Genomic DNA, 26,822 nt, shown 5'->3' with positions numbered 1-26,822 from the left:
ATGAATATAGATGAATTATGAAATTTATGGTAGAAAATGAAAGGTTTTTTTTATAGATAAACAACTTTTGTAAAGGAAATTTTGATGAAATTGCGATTTAGAACTAAATTGAAAAGATGTAAAATTTATAGAAAAAATTCTAGATTTTGTGAAATGCATGAGCTGTAAATGTTATATGTAAAAATTGGTTAGGCTTGCAACAATGATTAAATTGCATGAATTTCATTTTTCCAAGCCTAGGGTCGAAATCGTAATTAATTAAAAGTATAGGGAAAAATTATAGTTTTTCCTACGATGTGAAATGAATTGAATTGAATGTGACTTGCATTAAATTTATGTTAAATTTATTCATATAGATTCGGATAACTCAAATACAAAGTTAGATCGAGGAAAAGAAAAAGTGTCGGATTAGTAGATTACAATTCACGAACACTTGTTAAGGTAAGTTCGTGTAACTAAATTGAGAATTTATATGTTTGAATTGAATGTTATGTATATGAAATGAGTAATTTTCTTGTATGAAATTGACTACATATCTGACAAAGCTCGATAAATGTGAAGTCCGATTTGAATAAATGAAATTCGATGAGTACATGGTTCCCGTATTAGTTATGGTCCTGCATATGTTGCAGACACATCATAGCTCAAACGAGCGTCTGGATATTAGCCCTCTCGAGCTTCTTGTTATATGGTTCTTGCGAGCTTCCCGTTAATAGCTCTTCGGAGTATCCTGATTGGTTGTGATTCTGCATGTATTGTAGACACACTACAGCTCTTATGAGCGTCCCGTTATATGGCTCTTCGTGAGCTTCCTGATTAAAGGCTCTTTGTGAGCTTCCTGTTAATGGTTCTCCAGAGCTACCCGATATGGCTATCTTGAACTTTCCGATATATGACTATTCGGAGTTTTCCGTTAATGGCTCTTCAGTGCTACCCGATATTGGCTCGCATGAGCTTTCCGATTATGGCTCTTTTGAGCTTCCCATTACATATCCCGGATAAGCTTCCTGTTACATAGCTCACATGAGCTTCCCGCTATATGGCTCGAGAGAAGGCTCCCCGATTATGTGCTCTAATGAGCACTCCCGAATATGAATTGACGGATAACAGTTTGTACACTTCAAGTGTACTACTTGTGTATAGATCGATATTTCTAATAAATTCAATGGGTAAAGTTCCGACATGGAATAATTTGAACTTGAGATGGATTACTATGAAAATGTACATGTTATATGGATATATGATGTGGAAAGCTTATATATATGAAAATTGTTACATGATGAGCTCATCCTTATTTCTTGATGCTCAAATGAAATACATGACTAATTTGTTTCTGAGGTTTTATGTGTTTAGGCAAATTTCCAAATTTCTTTGGATGAATTTTGCATGCTTACTTTAAATTTAAATAAATGGTAAGTTAATTTCCCCTTATACAACTTACTAAGCATAATATGCTTACTCTGTATTTTTTTCTATTTTATAGTAATTCGAAAACTCGAAGTGGTTAGGAGTTGGTCAGAGCATCCTTACACTATCCTTCGGCTCATTTCGGTATATGTAACGAACCAAATTTTGGTATAATGGCATGTATAGGTTCAATTGGGCCATTGATGGCAAATATGTGTTTCGGTTATAAATAGCTATCGGAATGGCTTAAGTTGGACATACTTTTGTTAAGTATATATATATGACTTCTCATGTTTGTTGTGTTTGATATGGTTGAGTAATGGATAAGTTATAGGCATATTGATGTATGAGATAAGGATATATGACATGTTTATGACTTGATTTTGGTTAGTTTAAATGTCTTGGATTAGCTTTTGAATATGTTAGAATGTTAGTGTAGGTGGAAGACCAAATGGGTGAGAAATATGGCTTGGGAATGGCCTTATTTTCATCCACACGGACAGAGACACGGATGTGTGTCTCGGCCATGTATGACACACGGCCATGCGCATGGGCGTGTGGTTTGGCCGTGTGTCCCTTGCATCTTAAAAATTAAGAAACAGAATGCTTCAAATTACTCACATGGGCAGAGACACGGGTGTGTGTCACACGGCCTAGCACACTGGCGTGTGGCTTGGGCGTGTGGTCAAGTTAGTATACCCCCTAAATTAGACACAGACAAGGACACGACCATGTGCCTCACATCGAATGCCTACACGGCCTGGCCACATGGGCGTGTGTCCCCTGCACCTAAGGAAAATTTTAAAATTTTGCGAAAAATTCTCTAAGTTTCTGATTTAGTCCCTACTTGTTTCTAACGCATACATTGGGCCTCGAGGGTCCATTTGAGGGACAATATGATTGAATGTGTTTTATTTCGGATATGAATAGTAAATTATATGAATTAATTAAATTTGATCTACAAATTTTGGTAATGCTTCGTAACCCTGTTCCTGCAACGGATAGGGGTTAGGGGTGTTACATGCACACAGTCGGACAACACAACCATGTCTCATAACTCCACTTGGCCTCAACCTATCTCATGGTCGTGTGACCCCTGTTTCGTATTTTTGCTTTCTTTTACTGAAATGGTTCAAATGAGTCTCTGTTTCGTTTTAAATTGTTTTAAAGCTTTTGTAAGTTTGATTTAAACCCGATAATATATGAATAATATGTTTTTGATTATAAGTTTGATGAATACTGATCATTTTGAGGAATTTTACATTTATATAGCATGATACTGTTCGATTACGCGTGGCAGCATCCTGTAACCCTAATCCGACGATGAAGACGGGTAAGAGGTGTTACAATTGTTACCCATATAAAAAAAACAAACCATCTAACTTCTTTGTTTACACTTAGTTGATCTAGTCATCCCCAAAATAGTAAAAACTGATACTTCTAAGATAGGGTATGGTGGGATTTTGAAACTAATCAATGGAGGAAATGAACAAATAGTCCAGTTTACATCTAGAGACTGGAATCCAACTCATTAAAATTATAGTACAATCAAAAAAGAAATTTTATCAATTAGAAAATTTCAAAGTGATTTACCTTTTACGAGCCGATTGCAAATCATCAAAAGAAATTTTACAAAAAGATGTTAAAAATATTGCTTCAAAATAAATTTTTTGAATGGAAAGCAATTTTAAGTATATTTGATTTTGAAATTAAATATATCAAAGAAGAAAATAATTCTTTATCTGATTTCTTCACCAGAGAATTCCTTCAAAAAATGCCCCCCAAACTCAAAGAAAAAGGAAAAGGAAAAATAGAAGAACCCTCTTTTTACAAAAGAAGTTGCATCTTCATGGACTACTACACAAAAATCCTCACAATATTTTTTAAACAAATATTTTGAAAAAAATTTTGTGATGGAGGAATAATTTTATTAAAAAACTCATCATATTGTTATCAAAGAACTTTTCCAAAAGATGACATTTTAAGCCATTAGATTCCCAAAAACCCCAATAATATTATGAAAACATATTGGTTCAGACTGGATCAGTATTGTTCAAACATTATATAGACCCAAATGATCCATATATGAAAATCCCATTGCTAGTTCGAAATTTCAAAACGAAATGGTAAGAAAATTTTAATGATGAAAAATATGATTCTAAGTATGTGGATGATTTCTTCAACAAAAACTCAAGATTATGCAAGTTTGTTGCCTCGGATCAAATTGCTACAAAATTCTTTTAAGCCAAGTCAAATACCAACGCATTGTTGGCTTAAGCCAAAAACCAAAAAGAAATGCCAGTGTATTATTGGCTCTAGCAGTCCTAAAGTTCGTCCTATGTGTTTTAGGATTTGATTCTTCTTTTAAATTTAGCCTTCTAAAGGTTGTATCGATACTTCCTATTTCAAAGGAATATCATGGGGGCATTCTAGGAGACCTATTGAATGTTAATTCAACTAAGCTATCTTGGTGTGAAGAAATTTCACTTAAAGAAGTGTTTCTAATTGGGGTTAGTGCAACAGGGTCTAAGCACCTTCTAGTTTTCATTTGGTAAGGAGATTGATTTCATGTTGTTGTATTGTTCTTGGGATGTCATGTTTTGGGTGGCCTATTGAATATTAATTCAATTAAGCTAACTTGGTGTGGAGAAATTTCACTTAAAGAAGTGTTTCTAATTGGGGTAGTGTAACATGGTCTATATCACATTCTAGTTTTCATTTGGTAGGGAGATTGATTTCATGTCATTGTATTGCTCTTGGAATTATGGTATGAGATCTTGAGGTGTCTATTTCTATTAAAAGAGTTTCTCCTTTTGGGCTTTGGAGTAAAGCCTTGGTGTTGACTATGGAATACATAGCTTTGAGATGAAATCGATAGACTAAAGTTAGTACTTCAGATCCAAGGTGCATTTTGTAATTATGAGTATGTATTTAAAGGGTTAATGATTTTAATATGTTTTTATCAGTTAATGAACCCATAAAATTTATGCAACACTTAAAATGTATTATGCCAATATATAGGCTTGTTTCTATTGTTCTTAGTAAAGAGTCATTAAACGTAATGTGTCTTTGGTTTCTTAAGATGATTAAAATTGAGGTATTTTTTGTGGCTTCAACACTAAGTGGTTTGACACTGACTTGAAGTAATCCAAAATGGATCTATTTATAATTTTGTTCTTTAAGCTTATTAATTACGAATCTATCTAATAACTGGATAGTTTCATATTCTTTTTGGATAGATAAACTTTTTTATTTTGTTTTTATAACATAACTACAAAAGGCATTTAAAGTTTCAAAAGTTGTTTTCTTATAAATTTGGTTTGTTGGAATTCTCAGAAGAGTCCAATTATCAAATCTTTAGGGAACGTTTGCATAATGTTCTTCTTGTTCATTAATAGTATTATTTGAGGTTTGGTCAAACTCTTGGGATTGGTTGGAAGTAAAGCTTGTAAAAGAATTGGTTCTTCTAAGGAAATGAAACATCTCTTTGTTTTTGTATTTCCTACAGGAGTTCTACCATTAGAATTTCTAGATTATTAAAATTGCTTACAGGGATACTTTGTCCTTAACATGCCTAACCCATGGCTAACCGGATTGTGTATCAATACTCAACAAAATAATAATATATTAATAAAGACAATTAAATCAGAATTGAGAAATAATGGAAAAAAAATTGAAAATTTCCAAAACTTAGATTTACTTGCTCCTCCTTAGCTCAGATACTAGACAAGTCTTGAGAATATGAGGATAGGATGGAAATGTATGGAAATAATAATTTGAAAATTAAATTTTTAATTGACCTCCAGCAAATGATTTATTCTTCAACATTGAGGCCAAAAAAAATCTAATAAGACGATGGAAAAAGTTAAAGAAAACCTTGAAATTAAGCCTAAAATGGAGGAAACTCTTGAATTATCATTGATGCTCAATCTCTAGCATGGAGATCGCCTAAAGATTATGATCATAAGCAGGATCAATATCCATATATATATATTTTATGGTTCTTTGACCTCCAGCAAATGATTTATTCTTCAACATTGAGACGAAAAACAATCTAATAAGAAGATGGAAAAAAGTTGAAGAAAACCTTAAAAGTAAGCCTAAAATGGAGGAAACTCATGAGATTATCATTGATGCTCAACCTCTAGCATGGAGACCACTTGAATATTATGATCATAAACGGGATCAGTACCCACTGTTTATGCCTTCATACAAAGATGGCCAATGTTATGGGTTGCCTATGGGATAGCTCGTGGAGCTAAGGCCTAGAACCAACCCTAAGTACTTCAGAAAAGTTGAAATTTTATAATTTTTATTTTTATTTTTTTACAATTTTTTTTATAATTTTTAGTAAATTTTAATAACTTTTATAATTGTTAAACTTTTGTACTCATCTTGAATGAATATGGACAATAATTTGTCTAGATTCAAACCAGGTTCATTATATGTATATATTTTTATTAATTTTAAAATATATTTTATGATTTTAATTTTTTTTAAATGCTGGCATGACATGGTTAACGCACTTAACGATCAAATAAGTCAACTAACAGTTTTCGTTAACGAAATGACATAATTAATTGTTTTTCTCATCATTGAGGGTTCAATAGAGTGAACTTTCAAGGGCTTAATTGATTTTTTATTTTTTATTAAGGACTTTTTTTTTACTATTAAACCTTAGATAAATTAATAACTTAACTCCCTACAAATAACTAAAATTTAATTTAATTTAAAAATAAATACTAATACTATTATTAAAAAAAGTTAAGTATTTTCAATCTTGATATTCTTTTGCAATCACCTGATTAATCAAAATTGTTTCTTGTTTGTTAATTTTTATCACATTTGTTTTATTTTTTATATAATCACATAGCAATTAGTAATATACTAATAAATTATTTTTAATGCTAATTTAGTAATATAATATGTAATAAAGGGTATTTTTTTCAATTTAATTTTTTTTCCAAATTTATATTTATTTATATAATAAATTAAAGATTAACGAAACCAAACATATTTTGAAATGTATTTACTAAATGACTGAATTTGATCTCTCGAGTAAATCAGACATCCAACCAATGAAATTACAATAAATCACAATCATAAAACAATATATATTATTATAAGCACATTTATATCTTTTATTAAAATTATTTCTTTAAAAAATTCCACCTTTATTCATTATAAAAATTAAATTTATGATAATTTTATAAATAAATAAAATTTTAAATTAACATCAATAATTTTAAATGCATCTATTAAATAATAAAATTAAAAATTAAAAAGAATTTATATAATACTAAATTTACTTGTGAGTAATCTACAAATAAACTCCTTTAATTAAATGCATCATTTGAAAAATTAAAAATAAAAATATGCACAACATTTTAAAATTGAACCACTATAATAAACATGTTTTGAATTAAGACACCATATAAATATAACACAAAAGGAAACATTTTAAAAGAAATTAAATTATGCTATTAAATAATAGAAATTAATATATCACATAAACATAAAAAAATTTTAAAATATGAAAAACACTACAAACATGAAAAGGATAAATTTTATATGAATTCTTTTTAAAGTTTAACTTGATGTAAATATATGAAAATTTCAAAGTATATCATAATAATAAAATTTTAATACCCCAATGAAATTTAAAAAAAAAAAATCAATTTCATTTTCTTCTCTTTCCTTCTATTCCATTTATTTCCCTTTCTCTTTTTTCCAGTCTTTTTCCTTTCCCTTTCCCTTTCCCTCTTTCTCTTCCACTCCTTTTCCATCCGTTCCCACTTTGAATAGGATCGAAATAACTAGTTAGATATAGAATCGGTTGGAGTATTGGTTTGGATAAAAATATTGAACTAGTTAAATCAAACAAAAAATCGGTTGAATTGATTTTTTTTAATAATGTTCTTATTTTTATAAATTTTTAATTATATATTTAATTGAAACAATCAGACCCATTAAAATTATCAAACCAGTTAAATCAACAAATCGATAACTTAATTTATTCCACATCAAATCTTGATTTCCACACAAAACATTGAAAAATAAATAAATAAAAAGCAAAAGCAGATGTCCATAAAAGAGCCAATAACATCTACATAGTTTGAGTGTGTTCCCTTTATATATGTTTAACAACCAATAATTTTTAGAATCTTTGTGTATTATTATAGTTTTTTAAATTTTTGTATTATCATTTATTTATATGAGAAGATTGTATGAAACTGTAATTTCACGTTATCCTTATCCCTTTTCAATAGGAGAATAACAAATCAGATTTTTCTACTTGAGTTTTAGCATTTTTAGTTGAATTTAAATTTGTTCAGGAAGAAAAATCTAATTTGTTATTCTCCTATTGGAAAAAGGATATGGATAAGGATGACGTGGAGTCGTTCATACAATCCCTTCTCTATTTATGTTGAAGTGAAAAAGTTAAAAGATTATAAGTAATTCGTATTTTATATGGGTGGAATAATTTTTTTTTTTTGACAATATCTTCATTCATGAATGAATTTGTAGAAAAAGAAGATAAAAGAAGATTGAAGAAAAGAAAAGAAAACTTAAGTTGGGATAAAATATATATGGAAAAGAAATTAAAGTTAGCAAGTAAATATATAAATATACATACACATTCAACTTTGCAATTATATTATTTTCTTTCCCTCAAAGAAAATCATCACATCACCAATCCTCTCAAAGTTTCTATTCCTGTCATGGGTGGCCTTGGCCTATAAATTAGGGGCCTTCCCATTTATTTTAAGCAACCCAAGTTTGAAGCTCTCATTAAAAAGACAGAATCAAATCAAACTGATTTTCATTGATTAGATTTCCTTTCCAAAAATCCTGTTATTGCTCTATATATAATCAACCTTTGTTTTCTCTCTTACTATGCAAAAACAGCACCCTTTTCGTTCATTATCAATGGCTCCAAGCTTAAGCAAAGTTAGTGTTTCAGGCCTTGGTGATGGCCATAACCAGTCTCTACTTTCCCTTGAAGGCTCAAACTTCATTGCCAATGGTCATGTTTTTCTCTCAGATGTCCCTCAAAACATCATAGTAACTCCTTCCCCTTATGGTTCATCCACTGACAAAAAAATACCAAGTAGTGTTGGATCCTTTGTCGGATTTGAAGCTGTTAAATCCAACAGCCGCCATGTTGTCCCCATTGGAAAGCTCAATAACATCAAGTTCATGAGCATTTTCAGGTTCAAAGTTTGGTGGACGACTCATTGGGTTGGTTCCAACGGAAAAGACCTAGAAAACGAAACTCAAATGGTTATTCTTGAGAAATCAGCTTCTGGGAGGCCTTATATTCTTCTCCTTCCCCTCCTCGAAGGCCCTTTCAGGGCATCCCTTCAGCCTGGAACCAACGACAACATCGATATTTGTGTCGAAAGCGGGTCGACGAAGGTCACCTCGGCCAGATTCCAGAGCGTTCTTTATATTCATGTAGGTGAAGATCCATTCAACTTGGTCAAGGAAGCCATGGAAGTGATGAGGGTTCACCTTGGAACCTTCAAGCTGTTAGATGAAAAGACCCCACCAGGAATCTTAGACAAATTTGGATGGTGCACTTGGGATGCATTTTACCTTACTGTGCACCCTCAAGGTGATTGGGAAGGTGTCAAGGGCCTAGCCGACGGTGGGTGCCCACCGGGGATGGTGTTAATCGATGATGGATGGCAATCCATCAGCCGTGATGAGGATCCCATCACTAAAGAAGGCATGAATTGTACTGTTGCCGGTGAGCAAATGCCATGCAGATTATTGAAGTTTCAAGAGAATTACAAGTTTAGAAACTATGAAAGTCCTAAAACTTTAGCCACTGGTGAACCTAATAAGGGCATGGGTGCCTTCATTAAAGATCTTAAGGATGAATTCAACACTGTGGAGTTTGTTTATGTATGGCATGCTTTATGTGGATACTGGGGTGGTTTAATGCCTAATGTACCCGGATTACCGGAATCCGAGGTTATCAAGCCAGAACTGTCGCCTGGATTGAAGAACACGATGGAAGATCTCGCTGTTGATAAGATTGTTAACACCGGCATCGGATTGGTACCACCGGAAAAGGCTGATCAACTTTATGAAGGAATTCATTCGCACTTGAAAAATGTTGGTATTGATGGAGTCAAGTTGGATGTTATCCATGTAAGCTATTAATCCCTATGCTTTCTTTCTTTTCGAGTTTTAGGATATAAACATGAATGCTCATTGGGTTCTTTTTGGTAACAGTTGCTGGAAATGTTGTGTGAAAACTATGGTGGAAGAGTTGATCTTGCCAAATGTTAAGAAATGGCTTAAAATTGGTAGTGGATTGTTGTTGTTGGTAGTGGGTTGTTGGTGGTAGTGGATTAGTGGATGGTTGTTGGTGTCCATTTTCAACCACAAATCTTTGCCAAAGTTTTGGACAATTATGTCCTTGAACTCTCTTATAAATAGAGAGGTTCATTAGCCATATTCATCATCCCAAACCAAGAGAGAGCAAAGCTTGTTCTTTGAAAGCTAGGATTTTAGCTTTCGGGTTTTCTATAGGGGTTGAGAGTTGTGAGGTTCTCGGGTTGTGTCTTGAGTGTAAAACACTTGTAATCTTCATCTTGTTATAGTGAAATTTCTTTTCGCCTCTGCCCGTGGACGTAGGCATTAAAGCCGAACCACGTAAATCCTTGTGTTCACTTTATTTTTCGTTCCGGTCAATTTACTTGTAGTCATATCGGAGTTCTCGAATCGATCCTTTCCGCAACAAATTGGTATCAGAGCGTAGTTGAAGGAGTGATAATATTTTCTGAATTGCCCTGTGACTGCAGCTTTGTCTGATCTTTCACATCAGGAAGAAAATATTATCATTCATTCAAAGGTTCCAAATTATGGCTACAAGTGTTTCATCGACTAAGTATGATGTCGAGAAATTTACCGGGAAAAATAGTTTCAGTTTATGGCGCATCAAGATGCGGGCAGTGCTGGTTCAACAAGGATTGCTAAAAGCATTGTCTGGTAAAGATAAATTACCAAGCACGCTTTCGGAAGAGCAAAAGGATGACATGCTAGAAAGAGCACATAGTGCTATTCTGCTATGTCTAGGAGATGAAGTGCTACGAGAAGTAGCGGATGAGAAAACCGCGTCCGGTTTGTGGCTCCGGTTAGAGAGCAAGTACATGACGAAGTCATTGACGAACCGGCTCTACCTCAAGCAAAGACTCTATGCCCTGAAGATGGAGGAAGGTACACCTGTTTCCCAGCACCTGGATAAATTCAATTCCATTATCATGGATTTGAATAATATCGATAACAAAATCGATGATGAGGACCAAGCAATAATTGTTTTGTGTTCTTTGCCTCCCTCGTATGAGAATTTTGTTGATACAATGATGTACGGTCGTGATGACCTGACTCTAGAGGAGGTGAAAAATGCCTTAAGTTCCAGTGAGTTGAGGAAGAAAAATCACTGGTAAGGTGGTCGAAAACAATGAAGGCGAAGGCTTGGTTGCTCGAGGAAGATCCAAGGCAAAGGGTGGAAGTTCAAGTAAAAGCCATCCTAGATCGCAGTCCAAGAAGAGAATACAGTGCTACTACTGTAAGAAGTACGGGCACATGAAGGTAGATTGTCCGAAAAGGAAGGAGAAATCAGAATCACAGGAGCAACAAAATGATCGTGCGAATGTAGCTGATGCAGATTCTTCAAGTGATGCCGAGATCGTTCTTGCAGTATCCGACTCTTACGCTGGTGGGAGATGGATTCTTGATACGGGAGCTACATTTCATATAAGTACTTCGAAAGATGCATTCTCAACATACGAGAAGCATTCTGGTTCAGTACTAATGGGAAATGACCACGCATGTCAAGTCATGGGGATTGGCACAGTTCGTATAAAGATGTTTGACGGTATTGTTAGAACTCTAACTGATGTTCGGCACATTCCAGAAATGAAGAAAAATTTGATCTCTTTGAGTACGTTGGACAAGAAAGGCTTTCGGTACTCTGCTGAAGGTGGAGTTCTCAAGGTATTCTCGGGTGCTTTGACTGTGATACGTGGTAATTTGGAGCGGGGCCTTTACTTCCTCGATGGTTCCTCGGTTACAGGTGTTGCGGGAGTGTCATCATCAGATGATCTAGATTCTGACACCACGAAGTTATGGCATATGCGGCTCGGGCATATGAGCGAGAGAGGCTTATCGGTGCTAAGCAAACGATGATTATTGTCTGGGCAGTGTACAGGAAAGTTGAATTTCTGTGAGCACTGCGTCTTCGGTAAGCAGACTCGGGTAAAGTTCAGCACTGGGATTCACAAGACAAAAGGCACAGTGGATTACTTCCATTCTGACCTTTGGGGGCCTTCTCCGACAATTTCTAAAGGTGGTTACAGATATCTGCTTACCTTTATCGATGATTACTCGAGAAAGGTTTGGGTGTATTTTCTGAAGAGCAAGTATGAGGTTCTCATCAACTTCAAGCAATTTAAAGCTTTGATCGAAAATCAAACAGGAAAGAAGATCAAGCGATTCCGGACGGATAATGGCTTGGAGTTTTGCTCAGGTGAATTCAATGAGTTCTGCAAAAATGAAGGAATAGTGAGACACCGCACTGTTCGTCGAACACCACAACAAAATGGAGTTGCAGAACGCATGAATAGAACTCTCTTGGAGCGAGCTCGTTGCATGCGATCAAATGCTGGGCTCGGTGAAGAATTTTGGGCTGAAGCTGTTAATACTGCTTGTTATTTGGTTAACAGATCTCCGTCAACAGCTATTGAGCTGAAGACTCCTGAGGAAGTATGGTCTGGTTCTCCTGCTGATTACTCTGGTTTAAGAGTGTTTGGCTGCCCTGCGTATGCTCATGTAAATGAGGGAAAACTCAAACCGAGGGCGAAGAAATGCATATTTCTTGGATACGGCCAAGGGGTGAAAGGATACAGGTTGTGGTGTCCTGATCCGGTTTCGTCCAAGTTCATCATCAGCAGAGATGTGACTTTTGATGAGTCATCCATGCTTCGATCCACCACAAATTCCCGGGAAAAGGAGGAGTCAGATAGAATGGGAGATCACGGTGTTGAGAAGCAGGTGGAGTGTCAGGTGGACGCTCCAATTCCTACGGAAGGTACTTCAGTCCAGGATGATCAAGTTGAGGTGCAAGATTCCGATGAAGATGAGTCACCTCAAGAAAAACCATATAGCATTGCCACTGGAAGAACGAAGAGACAAATCAAACCAAATCCGCGTTACGCTAATCTGGTGTCTTTCGCGCTCAGTGTGGCGGAGTCCATTGGTATAGAACCTTCCAGTTATAATGAGGCTGTCACGTGTGATGAGTCGGCACAGTGGGCAATTGCTATGAGTGAGGAGATAGAATCTCTTCACAAGAACCATACTTGGGAGTTGGTTAAGCCGCCAAGTAACCAGAAGATAGTTGGTTGCAAATGGGTCTTCAAGAAAAAGGAAGGCATCCTAGGGGTTGAAGCAACTAGATTCAAGGCACGATTGGTTGCTAAAGGCTTCACTCAGAAAGAGGGGATTGACTACAATGAAGTTTTCTCCCCAGTCGTAAAGCATTCTTCCATTCGTGTATTACTTGCCATGGTGGCCAAGTCTGATCTAGAACTTGAGCAGCTTGACGTAAAAACGGCGTTCTTGCATGGTGAGCTCGAGGAAACAATCTACATGCGTCAACCAGAGGGTTTTACAGTTCCTGGTAAAGAAGACCATGTCTGTCTATTAAAGAAGTCTTTATATGGATTGAAACAATCCCCAAGGCAGTGGTACAAGCGGTTTGATAGCTTCATGATTCAGCATGGTTACACAAGATGTGACTATGATGCTTGTGTCTATCATCGGAAGCTCTCAGATGGTTCGCACATTTATTTGTTGCTGTATGTTGATGACATGTTAATTGCTTCCAAAAACATGTCGGAAATCAACAAGTTAAAGTCGCAGTTGAGTGGTGAGTTCGAGATGAAGGATCTGGGTGCTGCCAAGAAAATTTTGGGCATGGATATTCACAGAGATCGCAAGGCGGGCAAGCTTCGTGTGTCGCAGAAGAACTACATTGAAAAGGTTCTTCAACGCTTCGGCATGGATAAAGCGAAAACTGTGAGTACTCCGTTGGCACCACATTTCAAACTCTCTGCAGAGTTGTCACCACAATCTGATGAAGAAAAGCAGCAAATGTCTCACATTCCATACTCGAGTGCAGTTGGAAGCGTGATGTATGCAATGGTTTGCACTCGTCCAGACATTTCACATGCAGTTAGTGTGGTCAGCAGATACATGAGTTGTCCTGGCAAGGAACACTGGCAGGCCGTGAAATGGATTCTCAGGTACTTGAGAGGTTCTGCAGATTTATGCTTGGTATATGATCAGAGTGACTGCACTAGCAGTGTCACGGGCTATGTGGACTCTGATTATGCTGGAGATCTGGACAAAAGAAGATCTCTGACGGGTTATGTTTTCACTTATTCTGGAGGAGCCATTAGTTGGAAAGCTGTGTTACAGTCTACCGTAGCCTTATCTACGACTGAGGCGGAATATATGGCGTTAGCAGAAGCAGTGAAAGAAGCATTGTGGATGAAAGGTCTAGTAAGCAGTTTGGGTTTACAACAGGATTTCACTGTTGTATTTTGCGATAGCCAGAGTGCCATACATCTGACTAAAAATCAGATGTTTCATGAACGGACCAAACACATTGATGTCAGATATCATTTTGTTCGGGAACATGTTACGCAAGGTGACATTGTTATCAGCAAGGTTGCTACCGAGAAGAATCCTGCAGATATGTTAACTAAGGTGATCCCTGCATATAAGTTCAAGCATTGCTTGGACTTGATAGGTATTCGGGATTGATTAGCGCCAGAGAGGCGTTTGGAAGAGGTGATCCAGTTCGAGGAATTCACTATGATGTTCAGCTTGGTAAATTTCAAGCCAAGGTGGAGATTTGTTAAGAAATGGCTTAAAATTGGTAGTGGATTGTTGTTGTTGGTAGTGGGTTGTTGGTGGTAGTGGATTAGTGGATGGTTGTTGGTGTCCATTTTCAACCACAAATCTTTGCCAAAGTTTTGGACAATTATGTCCTTGAACTCTCTTATAAATAGAGAGGTTCATTAGCCATATTCATCATCCCAAACCAAGAGAGAGCAAAGCTTGTTCTTTGAAAGCTAGGATTTTAGCTTTCGGGTTTTCTATAGGGGTTGAGAGTTGTGAGGTTCTCGGGTTGTGTCTTGAGTGTAAAACACTTGTAATCTTCATCTTGTTATAGTGAAATTTCTTTTCGCCTCTGCCCGTGGACGTAGGCATTAAAGCCGAACCACGTAAATCCTTGTGTTCACTTTATTTTTCGTTCCGGTCAATTTACTTGTAGTCATATCGGAGTTCTCGAATCGATCCTTTCCGCAACACCAAAGCTTATTACAGAGCACTAACAGATTCAATAAGGAAGCATTTCAATGGCAATGGTGTTATTGCTAGCATGGAGCACTGCAATGATTTCATGTTTCTTGGAACAGAAGCCATTTGCCTTGGCCGTGTTGGTATGCTATTTTATCTATTAAAAGTATATATATATATATATGATGATGATGATGATGATGATGATGATGATGTGAAATATATTTTCAATTATGGTTTTGGTCCTGTCTAACAGGTGATGATTTTTGGGGTACTGATCCATCTGGTGACCCTAGTGGCACATTTTGGCTCCAAGGCTGTCACATGGTTCATTGTGCCTACAACAGTTTGCGGATGGGAAACTTTATCCACCCTGATTGGGACATGTTCCAATCAACTCATCCTTGTGCCGAGTTCCATGCCGCTTCTTGGGCAATCTCTGGTGGTCCGATTTACATCAGTGATACCGTTGGAAACCACAACTTCCCTTTGCTCAAACGACTTGTATTGCCCGACGGTTCGATCCTCTGATGCGAATACCATGCACTTCCAACGAAGGATTGCCTCTTTGAAGATCCTCTCCATGATGGCAAGACCATGCTCAAAATCTGGAACTTAAACAAGGTTAGTCATTGTACAAGGTTCATTTTATAAATGCTTTTTCCAATTATTCTCAAAATATCTAACATTTTCGACTACGGATTTAAACAGTTTAATGGTGTGATTGGGGCATTCAATTGCCAAGGTGGTGGATGGTGCCCTGAAACCAGAAGAAACCAATGTGCATCTCAGTTTTCTCACATGGTGACAGCTAAAACCAACCCCAAAGACATTGAATGGAACAATGGCAAAAACCCATTCTGTATTGAACATGTTCAAGTTTTTGCACTCTACTTGTCTCAATCCAAGAAACTGGTCCTCAAAAAACCAGATGAAAACATTGAAATCTCATTGCAACCATTCGATTTCGAGCTCGTGATCGTCTCACCAGTGACTGTCTTGGCTGGAAAATCAGTCCATTTTGCTCCTATTGGGCTAGTGAACATGCTGAATGCTGGTGGTGCAATACTTACATTAACATATGATGAATTAAAGAGGTCAGCGAAGATGGAAGTGAAAGGAAGTGGTGAAATGAGAGTGTTTGCCTCAGAGGAACCAAAAGCTTGCAATATTAATGGAAATGATGTTGGGTTTTTGTAGGAAGAACAGATGGTCAGTGTTCAAGTTCCTTGGGTTGGTCCTTCAGGTTTATCTACCATAGAATATCTGTTTTAAGTAGCTTCATTGTTCATGGATTATGGTAGGAAATTTTGAGTTTTAAGTTATAAGAATATAATTGTTGAAATGTAAGTTTTCATGATTCAAGAGTTGGAGTTAGAGTCGAATATATATTTAAGGAATGATAAAATCATAGTCATGCAAATCAGAATACAAGATTCAAACCAAACTGCTTCAGACATTTTGCGATGAGAAAGCACAGTGATTAAGAACCCAAAGCTAATTTACTTGAACCATAATAATCCAGAGATATTTCTTTCATAATCATATATAACTACAGCAAAGATTGATCAACTTGCTCTTCATTTCTGGGTTCTAGAATAAAAGTCCCAAAGAAACAAAATTATTTCAATTACTGCGAGAAGCCGTTTGAAGAAACATTTGAAACGTGTACCCAACATTTTAGCTCTAAGCCTGAGCCGTTTCAGGAAATGGTACAGTTGATCGTTTTTCTTCGCATGCATCCCAGAATTTTTGTCGTATGAAATCAGGCCATAGAGATGGTACAGCCTATTGATGAACAGGTTCAGGCAAAGCCACATCGTGATCAGGCGTTTAGAATTCACGAACTAACCATCGCATACAACTGTGCACTACAACAGGTAGATGACACGAAAGGAAAAGGCAAGCAGATTGTATCCCAATCCAAATTTGATTCATGTTCTTCTAACTGAAAGAGGAAACGTGTAACACAATATGATATTGATGAGCGAGCCACCCGTGCAGCGATTCATGCTCGCATCCCAAATTAAGTGTCAAAATAGAAGGTCAGAAAAGAGAAAAAAAAAATAGAACACATATGTCTTTACATGAAAAAAAGTTAAAACACCTTATTTAAATTAATATCAAACAAAAAAAGTAAACTTTTATACGGACTTTTCTTATATATTCTGTACCGTATCACGGAGGCCTCGACCCCTGCACCTCCGATTGTGACCGCAGTCCAATATCTTGTTTATTGGGAATCCACGATGCGTGACCTTTACTCTCATGGATCTTCTATCTTGTCACTTGTATTTTTTTAATAAGAATTTAGGTCACAACTGTAACACTAAGCATGCATGATTCCCTTTCAATCCCTCATCCTGATGTTCCCTCTTTGTCCAATTTCCAGTAGAACATCCAGCTAACAACAATGACATACACTATATATTGTGAGATCTATACCAACAATAACCACGATCAACCACCATCCACCTCCGCTCAAGGGCTCGGGCAGGCTGGCCCACTACAGCCTGCCAAGGATGAATGAAAGCACTTTGCTGGAATATCCACGACATGAGTCAGGCTCGGATATTCTCCTAATGTATGAAGCTGACCCGAATCTATAGCTTAGATCTATGCTTTTTGTTGGAAACTCAGACTAGTTTTGAAAGATGTAAGGCTTTTGCCAGTAAACTATGTTTTGACAATTGTGATGATGTAGATAGTATTAGGAAAGGAGGGGGCTTAGCAATAATGTGGGGCTTTCTGTAAACCTTCATATCGAAATAAAAGAAAGCATCAGATCTTTGCTTATATCGTCGACTCTAATAATAATTTCTGGCCATCACTAATCTACGGGCATCTATCATTATCATTGAGGGCAAAAGTAAGGGAGTCGATTTTCCATTGTACTTGAGGTATTGGATGCATGGATACTGTTGGGAGACTTCAATCAGGTACCATACCTGGCTGACAAGATTTCCTATCGGAACCAGGACATACCCAGCGCCACAACTGTCCAACATTACCTTGATGGAGGTGGTTTAATTGAAATCTCACATAAATGGAAACAATTAACGTGGACTAGTAACCGTGATGGCAATGAAGCTGCTTCGGAATGACACGATCGGGGCTTCGCTAATCATGAAGCTATACGTCGTCTAGAAAATTTAGCCTTGTTAAACTTGCTTATCACAATCTCTGACCACGGCCCAATGATATTCTTCTCTAAATTTAAGTTGTCGTTTGGTCGACGGCCATACAGATTCGAAATTAAGTGGAACCCTCATCCCCAATGTTGACCCGTTATTCAGCAAGCGTGGAACTCCCGAATCAATGGCTCTCCGGCCTTCGCAATGCAAAAAGTAAAACTTACGCAAACTCAACTATGACGATTGAACAAATCAGTTTTTGGCAATCTACGTGCTAAACGAGCTTAGCTGGAAATGGAACTACATCAATTACAAGACAACCCCAACACATTGCACCAATCCAGCGGCAGAAACAAATCAGATCAGAGCTTCTGCGGCTTGATGAATAAGAACACATTCACTGGGCACAGAAAGCGAGAACTGACTGGATCCTATCTGGAGACCGCAATACAAAGTTCTTCCATGCAATGCAATGGCAACAAAGCGTCGATCCATCAACCATATCCTGAAGCTATTCAAAGAACATCGACAATGGATTGAGGACCAAAATGAATTACGGTGCTTGGCATTCAGATACTTGTCTAACATCTACGACCAACCACTTCTCTCTTCACCTGATAAACTTTGGCACTTCCTTCAGTCTCTATCTCTACCCTCCATTCCATCTACACTTCAAGCACTTCGCAAAAGACGAAATTGCGAAAGCTGTATTCCAGATTCACCCACCTAAAGCCCTTGGAGTTGATGGAAAACCCAGATTTTTCTACCAACAGTACTGAGATTGTAGGTCCCCTTACTATCCAAGCAACTCGGGATTCTTAGAGAATTCAATAAAACCCTCATAGCTCTCGTACCTAAACGTCAACAACAACGATGCTTCAATGACTATCGGTGTATCAGCCTTTGCAATGTCATATACAAGATATGTTCCAAAGTATTAGTTAATTGCTTGAAACCGATCATGCCCAAGGTGATATCGCTTTACCAAAATGCTTTCATTTAGGATCAGAATTATAATTAAAAAAATTATAATTTTTCATATTTTTATTAGATTTTATTTTTATTTTTTAAAATTATTGTTAAACAAAAATCTAAAAAGACCAAAATATTTTAGCTGTAATCCAGAGACAAATTAATTATTAATCGTTCCGTTAATGTGCTCCATCATTATTTGGTTAAGGGTAACCCAGGATTAAAATGTAATCATTGAATAATGTGAATCACCATAATGAAACTTTTGATTATTGAGTGATCAAAATATATACTTAATCTTATTTTAAGGATCATTTGTGTGTTTAAACCATCATAAAAATATAAATACAACATAAACTTATTAAATACATCAAAATTTTAAATAATAAATACAAAACATGTATTTATTAAAAAAAACCCAAACTTGATTTGATTTTAAAAAAATTGAAAAAGAAATCAAATTTTGAGTTAACTAAATCAAGTTATTTGAGTTATTCGACTTTTTTCGAGTTAAAGTAATTCAAATAATAAATTGATGTAAATACCCATTTAATCCCTATCAATTTTGCAAATGAGTAAATTGGTTACTCTCAACAAAAATTACAAAAAAATTCAACATTTCAAAATAATTTTTAAAATTCAAAATATTTATAAAAATTCAAAAATTTATATTTTTTAAAAAAATTAAAAATAATATACAAAGAAAGATAAAAAAATTTCTAAAATAATAATTTTGGATTCAAGTTTTATCATACTAAATATTTTTTTTTCTTATTTTGCTTTGAAACTTTTTTTCAAATATATATAATTTCAAAGTTATGTGATCTAATATAAAATGAGCTATACTATAACAAGATTTTAATTTGACATATATAATTTTTTAATTTAACTCAAACAATTTACTCGATTCGATTCGACTCGATTTAAATTTTATTTTACTTTATTCGAAAAAAATTTAAATTGAGTTAGGATGATAAAATATGATTAATTAACTCAATTAACTAAATTTTTTTCACTTGATTCGATCAAACCCTAACCCCTATTGAAAAATAAAATAAATGGGGCTAAGTGCAAATAGATAAAACTATAGGGGCATAAAACGAAAATACCCTTTCTTAACTTCGTCCTCAAATAAGTTTTCTCCCATATCTTCTTCCTCATAATCTCCCTTCCTCGGGACAACCTCCGAATTAAAATTACCCCCTCGATTATAACTTTATTACGATCATGCCCTTCCCTGCCTTCATTTCTCTCCGGCTTAGTTTTTTTTCTTTCTTCCCGAAATAACCCTCCATCGTATTCTAATTTACCTTCTCTCATTTGCAAGTCGGGTCGGATTGAATCCAGAATTAAATGATAGCTCCGAACGCATTGTTCCTTTCATCCTTCTAGAATATTCTGTAAGTTCTTTTATATCTTTTTTTTTGCCTGCAAAACCTAGATGATTAATTTTGTTTTCTTTAATTATGCGAATTTTGTTAAGCTGATTGGATTTACACGGAATTTCTTTACTTCGAGCTCAATTTTTAATATATTTGTAATAATTTTCGGATTAGGGTTTTTTCCTCTATTTTTTTCCTTGGTTTTCGACTAAAATTGTTATAAGGTTTCGTCTTTTTCAGCCTTAATGTAGTTTAAGTGAAAAAAAAATTGTTGTTATTGAACTTGTTTTCGGTAGTTTAATAACGAGAAATCAGAATTCATGGTCAAAGAACAAAGAACGAGTTATCTAAAAATTTTGCGTAAATTCGATAAGTTTGAAGCATTTTGGAGTGAAAAAAGTTCCGTAGAGGTATTCAATTATTTCCTGTAACCTTTAGTTATGATATGAGTTTTAAGGATCATGAAAACCATATGAACGTCCTATAGTGTTTTTATCGTAGGCATTTGGTTTAGCCTGTATGTTCTTTGGTATTTATGTTAGTATGGGTTTTAGGCCTTTCAATGAAGGTTTTATTGAGCATATGGTCTTCGTTTTAGACGTACTGATTTTAATTATAGTGACAAAGCTGTGTATCTGTTTGATTTGTGTCTAAATTTTGTAGATGGATTAGAATTGGAGACATCTAATGTTGGATATGAGCCTATGGATAAAGCTACAGAGATATAGTTTTTCTTGCTTTGAACGTAATATTACTTAATGGTCTCTTGGGGTCAAAATATTGTAGAAATATCAAGGGCACAAAGGCGCACTTTATGTGCTAAAAGTAGATTAGTCTGCTTAAGGAACAAATGCAATATCAAGCAAAGCAATAGATTAATAAGTTGATGGAGTTTTGTTTATGGATATAATATCTGTACTTAACTGTCTTCATATTGAACCTGCATTTGGTGCAATGCATGTTTGGTTGCATACATAGTCTCTTTAGCTTTACCACATAATCTCTTGCTATGGATATCTATGGTTCTAATAGTTGTATTATACTTAATGTTCTGTTGTCTGTGATGCTATGGATCACTACATTTTATTTGTCTTGAATGTTATCTTTTACCACTGGCATTCTGTTGACGTAAATGTCCTTAAAATATGCAACTTAATTTGCTTTTTGCGTAGAGTGTTTTCTTCTATACTGCTTATTGTTGCCAGTACCATAGTATGTACTCTAATGCTTTCCCTTGTTTTTAGGTTTTACTTCAAATTTCTTGTCAAGGTGTTTGACTGCTGCATTTGGTTGTCTAGGGCTTTGCATGCTGTAAAAATACACAGATTTATTATTTATTTCAAAACAATCCATGGAGCTGAAAGTCTCATCGCCTAAGCCCGGTGGTACTTCTGCTCCTGATTGCATAAGTGATCCGGAGGAGAAAGAAGTCAGTGATGAGGAAGATGATGATCGCAACCATAAGCATCGTAGGCGGGATACATGTTCTCAATCATTAGAGAGAGATTCTACAGATCCTGTATTTACAAGGCCATACAGAAAGCGCAGTAAACCTTTAGAAAATGGGCATAATGAATCTCAAGCAGGTGAAACCTGCAAAAATTCTAACAGTTTGCTTCTAGAAAAAGACTTGACATCTAAGTTTGACAGAAGATACCCTGGATTAGCATCACTTCCTCGAGGACATTTGGATCTGAACCAGAGAATTAGGTCAAACCAAACATTCAGTGGAGATTCTGGTCCTGGTCGGGGAAGAGGAAGGGATAACTCTTCTTGGAATCACCGTGATTCAAGGTTCAACTCTGTTGATATTGCTTATCAATTGGTTCAGCCAGGATCTGTTGCTCCAAGTCTCTTTGCCGGAAGGGGATTGCCTAATCTTTCAAACACACAAGCCCCATCATGGAGTGCCTTTGGCCTTATGCCAGGAATACCAAATGGCAGCCTTGATACACTCCACTCTATTGGTTTACAAGGGGTGCTTAGGCCACCAATGAATTCTTCATTAAATATGGGCATTCCTCGCCAACGCTGTAGAGACTTTGAGGAGCGGGGATTTTGTCTAAGAGGAGACATGTGTCCAATGGAGCATGGTGTCAATCGTATCGTTGTTGAAGATGTTCAGGTTTGCATCTTGCTAATGTCTACTTTAATTTTGAGATGTGGTGTCTTATGCAGTCCTCCATGAACCTTTACAAAATTGATATAACTTTTTTTTATAAAAAAAATGTCATGTGGAAATGTAATTTCACTAAGGACCAACCAGGGACCATGTGTTAAGCATGTCCTTTATGTTAAATGATTCCTTTTTTAACACCTTTTAAATGCTTGTTGGCAATGTCTTTGCATTAAATGCTGCATTACCACCAGAGGCAGCGCTGTAACCTGAGCCTTGCTGTTACGGTTTAATCTATATATTCTAATTCTGCAAAATATTGTCATGTTTACACTGTTCTGAAATCTAAATTACCTTGGTAGTAAAGTTCCTTCCTCGGCCTTAATTATTTATTTTCACCTTGAAGTATTTAGCAGTCTGTGTATTTGAGTCAACGCTAATTTCTTTTCTGATTTGCAGAGTCTGTCACAGTTTAACCTTCCTGTTTCAGTTCCAAGTGCACAAATATTGGCAACATCAGCTGGACCTGGGCCGCTACCTTCTGTTCTTCCTCCTTCAATCACATTGGTGAACGGCAAGGGTATACATAGCAAAAGTAGCAAGTCTGGAATGACTGAGGATGCTACAGGTTTGAATTGTGCATATACTGCTACTACTAGTGCAGGTGGTGATTTGTATGATCCTGATCAACCCTTGTGGAATAACAACGGCCCAGAAGTATCGGCAGCACTCACAGGACAGTGTTCGCCCAAGATTAATGAAACGGAACCATTGCGAAATGATGATATCTCTGATCTTCATCATGGCATGTTATGTGAGAGTGCTGATAATGAATTGCCAATTAGAAGCAGCAGGTCACAGGGCATGAATTTATCAGTTTGGGGTAGAATTGGTAGCTCCAGAAGTAGAATAGAAGCAAAAGATAAAATTGATCATTTACCCTCAGACCATCTTGAGAATGAAACCAAGAAGGAAAAAGAACCATTTCCTAGCTCACAAGACACTTCCTGTCAAGTTAAGCGGATCAGCAGTGAGGACGATGGCTCCAAAGTTATGGATTCGTCATTGAAGTCACAGATTGATTTGCATAGTCGCAGAAAACCTACTCAAAAGGCACTCCGTACACTGTTTGTCAATGGGATTCCCCAGAAATGTAACAAAAGAGAGGCTCTTCTGTCTCATTTTCGCAAGTTCGGAGAGGTTATTGACATTTATATTCCACAAAATAGTGAACGGGCATTCATCCAATTTTCAAGGAGGGAAGAGGCAGAAGCTGCTCTTAAGGCACCTGATGCCGTAATGGGTAACCGCTTTATTAAGCTCTGGTGGGCTAATAGGGATAGCATAACTGATGATGGCGTGAACAGTGGCAGTGGCAGTGGCATGCCAGTAACTCCAAGTGGTCTAACAGCTTCTGGTGTTCCACCTCAACCTGTTGCTAATAAAGGAAAGGATAATCTTCAACTTATTGCTCAGAAGAGTAATGTTGTCCAAGACACTGATGTGCCTTCTTTGAAATCCCCTAAATCTGTTAGTACGAATGGTCCCCAGGCTCCACCTCTGTTGCAGAAAAAGTTAGAGACTCTGGAGCGAATGAAAGAGGAACTACGCAAGAAGCAGGAAATGCTGGAGCAGAAGCGGAATGACTTCCGGCGCCAGTTGAACAAACTTGAGAAACAAGTACTGTGAACTTTCTTTACTTTCCTAAATATGCCCTTCTTGTGTAATTTTATATGTCAAAAAGACTGTTATTTGTAGCAATCAGGTTCGGAAATTGCATGTTTTCATGATATTTTTGAATGATATAGAATGTGATGTGAAAACCTCATTGTTGGCTCTTTGCCTATTGCACATTTTCAAACATGCATGCCTTTTGTTTTCCAATAGTTTGATTACATGCACGTGCCGATGAGTTGAGGGAATGATGAAACAGAAAATGAGGGTTTTAAAGTGTGAACGTGGTTATTATCCCCATATTTTAGGCAGGTTTAACATGATTCTATTTCAACCTTTTGCAGTCAAGTATTGTCCAGGATGATCCACTGTCTGAGCCAGCGGCTAAGAGGCACAAGGTTGGAAGTGCAGCTGATCCTGCAAAAGCTTTGATTCCTAGTTCCTCTGAACCCAGTGCTTCTACAGCAAAAACATGCACTAAAGAGATGACAGATAAAAACAAATCAATGGAAAATGTTGTTTCTCGAAGTCCAAAATCAAGTACCACCATGGCATTGCAGGAATCTATGGGCTCAAAGCAGCAGTACTGTAAGCCTCGTCAGTCTGCACCCATGAGGCATCCATTCCTGATGAATAAATACAGATTGGACAACCGACCTACTGCTTTTAGAGTTATTCCGCCGTTGCCTTCTGGTTTTGCAGATGTAAGTCTTCCTCTCTCCTTTTCCTCATCTGAGAAAAATTGTATTTAATTCATCGTTTATGAGGAAAGAAGCACATTTCACAAACAACTGGCCTTTGATAATGAATAGAGAGCTTTATGTTCTTGCACAACACAATATGAGTATAATCTTTGTGTGCTGTTTGAAGAAATCTCTTAATATTTTGATGCCTTGGGTATATTGTAGCCATCTTGCTTCAGTTTTTCATTTTTCTTGAAATATCCGTGTCGGACACATTCAAACATGGGTATAGGAATAAATCCTATCAATAATACCTATGTCAGACTCGTATCTGTATCCGAGCTTTTATGCTTTTTGTTGTTGGCAATGAGAGGTAGCTGATCTGATTGTCAATCAGGTTGATGTTTTGAAGGAGCACTTCTTACAATATGGAGATCTTTTCTCTGTGGAGCTACAAGATGTGGAAAATGAAGATAATGGTGATATTGGATCTGAGGCATTGAAGAAATGCTCAGCTCTTATAACATACAGCACACACCAATCGGCAGAAAGGGCTTATGTAAATGGTAAATGCTGGCAAGGCAACAATTTGCAGTTTAAATGGTTGATATATAACACTAACCCTAGTGGCAAAGAAACTTCATCTTCCGCACCAAAGGAGCCTTTAGAAGCCGATGTCACAAAAGAAGAGAAAACAGCACACAGCGTTGCCCAAGAAGTCATTGGTTCAGGCAATGGGGAGTCCGAGAATTCGGATAGAGAGAGTTTCGTTGAGCATATGGAATTGGCTGAAGTTTCAGAGCAGAGTCCATCCCCAACATCTAGCATGAAAGAGTCACCAAAAGGCGACATGAGTTGAGGATGGGGGCTTGTTTTACGGATTTGTACAGTGAGGTAAATAAATTCTTCCAATTTGAAACTCCAATTTTCATGAGTCCTTTATTCTCAATAACTGAAATTTCAAATTTTTTTTTTTAATTTTTGCTGTTTTATCTTCGTTTCATGGTTGGGATATATGTAAAAAATGGAAATTTCTAAATCATTAATTTGCCATGGTAAGGTTTAACAGTTACTTGGGATGGCAAATTGTATGGTCTTTTTAGATTAGTTAAATGTAGGACGAAAGGCCCTTTATATATAACGAATGAAAAATCATTCCCATTTCAGTTTTACATTGGCTTGCACTTCTACTCTTTTTTCCCTTTTCTTTACCCTGCATTCTTTGCGGATTTAAGCTATGGTCGGATTTTATTTTAGAAATTTATTAATATTATAATTTTTATATAAATATTTTTTAATTGACAAATAGTAATTCAAGTCAAACTTTGGATCTGCGTAGTTCTGATGAGATTAAGATTAAGATTAATGATAAAAATGTGTTTAAATAGAGTGAACATTAAAGATGGTAAATAAAATATTTAAATTAAATAATAAAATATAAATTATGTTTCTGTTTCTGTTAAATTATAATTAAAAGATACATTATATTTATATTTCATATGAGAATTGCACTATGAATGGGAGGTCAAGCACTAGTGGAAAGAGATAGTCTAGTGTGGTGGAAAAGGTTATCCAAATAGCCTTCTCACCGGGACTTCTCATGGGCTCCTGCTAATATTTAACGGGAAAAGGAAACAGTGATAGGATAATTTACTAATATTTACTAAATTATTTAACAATTTATCAAAATTTCTAAAATAAATTTGTGTCTACAGTCCATCAACTCAACATTTTTAAACATATCAAAATTTTTAAAAATTTACTAATATTTTTAAAGATTTACTAAAGTTATACCAAAATATCTATGGATTTATCAAAATTTGTAAGGTTAAAATTTTTGATAAATCCTTGAACTTTTTGATAGGTCAAAATGTTGTGTTCATCAAGTCTAGACTAGGGAAATCTTTAGAAATATTGGTTAACTTTTAGAAATATTGTTAAATCCTTCATAAATTTTGGTAAAGCCTTAGAAATATTGATAAATCTTTTACAAGTATTGAAATTTTGGTTAAGGCTTAGAAATCTTGATAAATACCAATATGCCAAAATGCTGCGTTGATTGAAACCGGGA

General features: G+C 35.9%; 1 protein-coding gene and 1 pseudogene across 2 annotated transcripts; both read left to right on the top strand.

Annotated features, from left to right (window-relative positions):
* The first annotated feature begins 8,124 nt into the window (after window positions 1-8,124).
* Window positions 8,125-16,245, top strand: LOC107892261 (probable galactinol--sucrose galactosyltransferase 5; annotated as a pseudogene).
* A 3,800-nt stretch (window positions 16,246-20,045) lies between these two features.
* On the top strand, window positions 20,046-25,923 carry LOC107892262 (zinc finger CCCH domain-containing protein 41). Of its 2 annotated transcripts, none has more exons than XM_016817293.2 (5): window positions 20,046-20,296; window positions 21,577-22,403; window positions 22,854-24,074; window positions 24,413-24,772; window positions 25,149-25,923. In XM_016817293.2, exons 2-5 carry the CDS (start codon window positions 21,630-21,632, stop codon window positions 25,608-25,610), a joined length of 2,817 nt encoding a protein of 938 aa, XP_016672782.2. In that variant the 5' UTR covers window positions 20,046-20,296; window positions 21,577-21,629; the 3' UTR covers window positions 25,611-25,923. The 2 variants fall into 2 exon arrangements, with proteins under 2 accessions (XP_016672782.2, XP_016672781.2); XM_016817292.2 differs by having other exon boundaries at window positions 21,523-22,403.
* Window positions 25,924-26,822: the final 899 nt, after the last annotated feature.

This window comes from Gossypium hirsutum, chromosome D09, assembly GCF_007990345.1.
Source record: "Gossypium hirsutum isolate 1008001.06 chromosome D09, Gossypium_hirsutum_v2.1, whole genome shotgun sequence".
Classification (NCBI taxonomy): domain Eukaryota; kingdom Viridiplantae; phylum Streptophyta; class Magnoliopsida; order Malvales; family Malvaceae; genus Gossypium; species Gossypium hirsutum.
Note: the sequence above shows the minus strand (reverse complement) of the source record. Positions and strands in the feature narration are given on the sequence as shown.